The sequence below is a fragment of the Phodopus roborovskii genome, unplaced genomic scaffold (genome assembly GCF_943737965.1).
Source record: "Phodopus roborovskii unplaced genomic scaffold, PHOROB, whole genome shotgun sequence".
Taxonomy (NCBI): Eukaryota; Metazoa; Chordata; class Mammalia; order Rodentia; family Cricetidae; genus Phodopus; species Phodopus roborovskii.
Genome location: NW_026126407.1, coordinates 22,689,370 through 22,694,999, shown reverse-complemented (window position 1 = coordinate 22,694,999; position 5,630 = coordinate 22,689,370). Strand labels below are relative to the sequence as shown.

General features: G+C 46.1%; 1 protein-coding gene across 1 annotated transcript; it reads left to right on the top strand.

Moving 5' to 3' along the window:
- Positions 1 to 4,747: 4,747 nt before the first annotated feature.
- LOC127219252 (60S ribosomal protein L23a) lies at positions 4,748 to 5,278 on the top strand. Its single transcript, XM_051180627.1, has one exon. It carries the CDS (start codon positions 4,748 to 4,750, stop codon positions 5,216 to 5,218), a length of 471 nt encoding a protein of 156 aa, XP_051036584.1. The 3' UTR covers positions 5,219 to 5,278.
- The last annotated feature ends 352 nt before the right edge of the window (positions 5,279 to 5,630 follow it).

Here is a 5,630-nt window from a genome sequence, read left to right as displayed (position 1 = left end):
TAAGTGCTGGGACTATGGAGTGTACTGCCCTCCCAACAAGACATTTTTTAAAGATAAATTTTAGCAATGGTTTTATTCATTAAGAATCCCATGCAATGTATTTTGAACTTACCCCAACTCTCATAACCACTCTTTCCACCTTCCCATTCCCTCCTACCCAGCCTTGGGATTTCGTCTTTCTTTCTTTCTCTATCAAGTTTGTGTTTCCCACTAGTCTTGGGAGTGGGGCCTACCCACCAGTCACATCATTAAAACCTTAAAACTGATCCGGGCTAACACCTTTAACTGCAGCACTTGGGAGGCAGAGGCAGGCAGATCTCTGTGAGTTCGAGGCCAGCCTGATCTACAGAGCCAAGTTCCAGGACAGGCTCCAAAGCCACAGAGAAACCCTGTCTCAAAACAAACAAATAACAACAGGAAAAAAAACAAACAAAAACTTAAAGCGGACTCTCCCTCCCAGCAGGTATCAAATGCCAACAGCTCTTCAGTCCACCTTCCCCCTCTATGCTGAGATTTCATGTTAATTAGCACCTACTTACAAGAGGAAGCATCTCTGCTGAGGGTTAAGAGATGCTCTGATCTGTGGATATGACAAAAGGTCATTAGGAGTCAGGGTAATACTGTGTTCATTTAGCAGAGTGATAGTATTGGGTTCTCCCCTAAGGCCTGTGACCTGTTTGGCCACAGGTGTGAAGTCATTGCTCCAGCACAGCCAGCTCAACTGATGGAAGTTTCCAAAGTCCCGAGCCTCTCCTCATCACTGTCCTCACAAGAGATGAGAAGTCAAGCCAAGGGTGGAGGGAATGTTGGTAATCCCAGCACTTGGGAGGTAGAGACTAAAGGGTCAGTAATTCATTCGGTGCTGTTCCTGGCAATGTAGCAAGTTAGGGGAAAGCAAGAGAGTGAAAGAGAAGAATAATGAGTAGAGGGTGGAAGGGAGGATGTGCACGCTTTTAATTCCAGCACTCAGAAAGCATCAGTAGGCAGATCACTGAGCTCCAAGCCAACCTGGGCTAGTGAGCTCTAAGCTAGTCACGACTGAATAGTGAGACTTTCTTAGAAAGAAATGAAGACTAAAAGAGAACAGCAAATTGCTTGAGCCTGAAGATGTGGCTCAGAACAAGGAGGGCTTGCCTAAGTATAAGAAGCCTCAGATTTGAGCCCAGGCACTACAGCTGGGTTTGATGACACAGCTGTCATCTCAGCACTTGGGAAGCAGAGGAATCAGAAGCTCAAGGTCATCCTCAGGTACACAGTGAGTTTGAAGATGATGAAGAGGACGAGAATGACAGAAAGGAGAGGGAAGGGGATGGCGATGAGACGAGCCACCTGTATGGCAGCAATCTAAAAATCGTATGAGGACGCTACATGCAAGAGCTGGGTGTTCAGTTTCTACAGTCGCCCACAGTTGACTGGGCTCTTCCCATAAGCTGTCAAATGCATTGCATAGCACACAGCACTTCAGTCCAATAAATAGGCTCAGTTACTAATGCCTGTTTATAGGGATATAAATACACTCAGAGATCTGGAACTCCTCCTACCCCCCAGGACCCTGAGGTACTGGAACTATTTTGGGAGTGAACCCAAGGCTCATCTGACTCCAGGAACACTCGTCACCCTCATGGCGAAGAACTCAGAGAACTGCTCTTTGAAGCGGCACCGCTGCAGGTCACCCTGGTCCCCATCAGTTTTAATGAGGGATCCCAAGAAGTCACTACAACTCCAGTTAGGGATTTAATAGGGTCTAATGGAGGTTAACAAGGTGCACCCAACCTTCCAGCCAGGTTTCAGCTTCCCAGAGCCCAAGAGTATTAACGCGCTAAGGAGCACAGGCACCTGCAGGGTTTAATGGGGTTAATGAAACCATCAGAGGTTGACAAGAAGAACTGTGCAGGAGCATACTTCTGTTAAAGAGCCTGTCTGCGGGAAGTCACTAGATGTTTCTTAAACAGCTGCAGCCCACTTCTTCCTTCCCTGAGCACAATGTGGACAGCCAGCCAGGAAAGGCCAGCAGCACCGTGCCAACTCAGAGAGCCCTGGTTGGTAGACTTGGGAGCAGGCTGCTTTTTGGGTGTTATCTGAAGTGTACAATGGTCACCAGTTCTGAGTACACTAACAATTAGACAGTCTCATGTAGCCTGAATAGCTGTGTGGCTGAGGGTGACCTTGAACATCTGATCTTCCTGCTTCTATCTCCTGAGTGCTAGGATTACAGGCATACACCCCCACTTTCAGTTTGATGGGGTGCCAGGAACCAAAGCCATTGCCTCATGCATAGTAGGCAAGCATTTTAGCAACTAGGCCACATTCCCAACCTCCAAAGCCATTTTTTTTAATTTATATGTATGTAATGTGTATGCCACCTATGTGCATGTCCGCAGAAGCCAGAAAAAGGTAACAGACACTCTGGAACTGCAGTTAGTAGGTACCTCTGAACCACCCAATATGGGTTCTAGGAACCAAAACCTGGCCCTATAGAAGAACCAAGCAGTTTTTGTTTTTGTTTTGTTTTGTTTTTAAGTTTTTTTGAGACAGGGTTTCTCTGTGTGGCTTTGGAGCCTGTCCTGGAACTAGCTCTTGTAGACCAGGCTGATCTCAAACTCACAGAAATCCTCCTGCCTCTGCCTTCCCAGTGCTGGGTCTAAAGGCATGCGCCACCAACGCCCAGCTCTCCAGCTACTTTTCAAAGGAACCTCATGATCTCTGCTTACTTTGAGCTCTATCCCTCACCCGTGTGGAAAGGCATAAGCAGTAACCCCAGGTTCACAGTGCTTCCCTACCATGTTCCAGGCCCTGGGTGCCATCCACAGCCCCACAAACAACAAGCACAAAAATGCAGTCTCAAATGTGGGCAACACTTGGTCTTATAAAGGGCCATCCCGGGGCTCTCACCTTAGGTTTCCATCACGTGCTGTCAAACAAAGGTTGGTACTGGAGAAGAAAGCAAAACTCTTTGATTGGTGCTGCATTTGTCACTAAGAAGAACACACTGTGTGCCAGGCTCGATGCTAAGCACCTACATGCCTTGACAGCTATTATAGAACAGCCAGCCCCTTAGCAAAACTGCAGCCATCTTCATCAGACCAACTATGTGATGGGGGATATCTTTTTGTATGCTATGAATATATGTTTCTCTCGTTGGCTGATGAATAAAGCTGTTTTGGCCAATGGATAGGCAGGGTTTAGCTAGATAGAAAATCCAAACGGAGATACAGAAAGGTAGTAGACAGAGTCAGGGAGACGCCTTGTAACTGCCAAGGAAGCAAGAAGTCCAGGCATCACCAGTAACCCAAGACCACATGGATATACACAGATTAACAGAAATAAGTTAATAATTAAGAGAGCTAGCCAATAATAAGCCTGAGCCAGCCCAAGCAGTTTATAATTAATATAAGCCTCTGTGTGTTTATTTGGGACTGGACAGCTGTGGGACCAGGCAGGAAAGAAGCTTCCATCTACACCTATGCTTGCTAGTAAGAGGCTATCTTGGCTCAATAGAGCCTGGTGACTGTTGATATTCTTTCAGAGACGGATGGTGTGAGCAGGGTCATCAGACCCTTACTTGAGATTCCAGCTGCTCCATTCACCATTTTCGTGCAATTCTACCCTAATTGCACTTAGCCTATGGAGACTCAGGAAAAGCCAGGGTTTGTAATCTGGGGGAGCTTAACTAAAGAAGGGCTCCATCTATTGTGGCTGTGGAGAAGCCATCATCTGTGTTGGGTCAAGACTTGCCAGTGCAACTCTTTTGAGGTCACCCATGCTCCTGTGGGCACCCTCTCAACCATGGTGTGTAGGTAAGCACAGCCCCCCCCCCCCGCTTTCCCAGGGTAAACTAGTAAAATTATACTTCTGTTTGTCTTTGGGACCTGAGGAGGAAGGGTAGACATTACTTACATCTCCGTAGGGAGAAATTCTCGCAACAAAGACTCTTGCAATAAGTAGTGTGGTTACCACTATTTGTAGATGAAGAAATAGCTTTGGAAAGGTGATGTGTGCCCCCCCAAAAGAAACACTGTCAAGGGTATGGAAGAGAAGAACCACATTCACTGCTGGGGAGAGTGAAAGCTAGCACAGCCATGATGGGAATCTGTATGGAGGCCTCTCCAAGATTTAAAAAGAGAGTTTCTATTTGTCCAACTGCAGCGCTGTTAGGAAAACACCCAAAGGCTGCCATTTTCTTCCACAGAGATGCTTGCGCATTCACATTCATTCGCTGCTCTGTTCACAATAGTTAGGGGATGTCTGCATCCATCAACAGATGAATATGTAGATATACAATGGAGTTTTATTCAGATGTTTACAAAAAGGAAATTGCCTGGTGGTGGTGGTTCAGTGCCTTTAATCCCAGTACTCGGGAGGCAGAGGCCGGAGGATCTCTGTGAGTTTGAAACCAGCCTGGTCTACAGAATGAGTTCCAGGACAGCCAGGAATACGCAGAGAAACCCTGTCTCTTAAAAAAGAAAAATGTGGTCCTTCAGCTACTGTTCTAGTGACATGCCTGCCTGCCCGACTGCTGTCACACTCCCCACTATGATGGCATGGACTCTAACCCTCTGAAACTGTAAACCTCAATAAATTCTTTCTTCTATAAGTTGCCTTGGTCATGGTGTCTTATCATAACAAGAAAAGTACCTAGGACACTGAGTCAAAGATATGACATGTTGGATCCTTTTGTAATTTGAAAGTGGGTTGAATTCACTTATCCACCATGATTTAAAAGAAAGAAAACTAGTTTTTCGCCAAGATGGTGCCGAAAGCGAAGAAGGAAGCTTCTGCCCCTCCCAAAGCCAAAGCCAAAGCGAAGGCCTTGAAAGCCAAGAAGGCAGTGCTGAAAGGCATCCACAGCCATAAAAAGAGGAAGATCCGCATGTCACCCACCTTCCGGCGGCCCAAGACCCTGTGGCTCCGGAGGCAGCCCAAATACCCTCGGAAGAGCGCGCCCCGGAGAAACAAGCTTGACCACTATGCCATCATCAAATTCCCTCTGACCACTGAGTCAGCCATGAAGAAGATAGAAGACAACAACACACTTGTGTTCATTGTGGACGTCAAGGCTAACAAGCACCAGATCAAACAGGCTGTGAAGAAACTCTATGACATTGATGTGGCCAAAGTCAACACCCTCATAAGGCCTGACGGAGAGAAGAAGGTGTATGTTCGGTTGGCTCCTGATTATGATGCTCTGGATGTTGCCAACAAAATTGGGATCATTTAAACTGAGTCCAGCTGGCTAATTCCAAATACACACTTTTTCACCATAAAAAAAAAAAAAAAAAAAAAAAAAAGAAAGAAAGAAAGAAAACTACAATGGACTTAAAACTAGAAAAAAAAAATAGCTTTGATACTCTTTCATCACTCACGTACCCTTTTGCCTGCATTCCATCCTTCTCATCACACAATGTAATGAGAGCACTTAAGTACAATAAAAACAAAGAGGGCTAATCAGAGAAAGGTGCTTGTTTTACCTTTAGGAGACACACCCCTCTTACTTGCTTCCTCCAACCAGGCTCCACCTCCCAGCAATGCCACTGTATTGTGAGTCTGCTAAGGGCAGTGCCCAAGAGATAATCACTTCCCAAACTCTTTACCCTGGTCTTCACCAAATGAGCCATTGAGGGTATAGTTCA

Bases quoted from the DNA above. Each gene is read 5' to 3' on its own strand.
- LOC127219252 (XM_051180627.1), top strand. From the start codon at position 4,748: ATGGTGCCGAAAGCGAAGAAGGAAGCTTCTGCCCCTCCCAAAGCCAAA.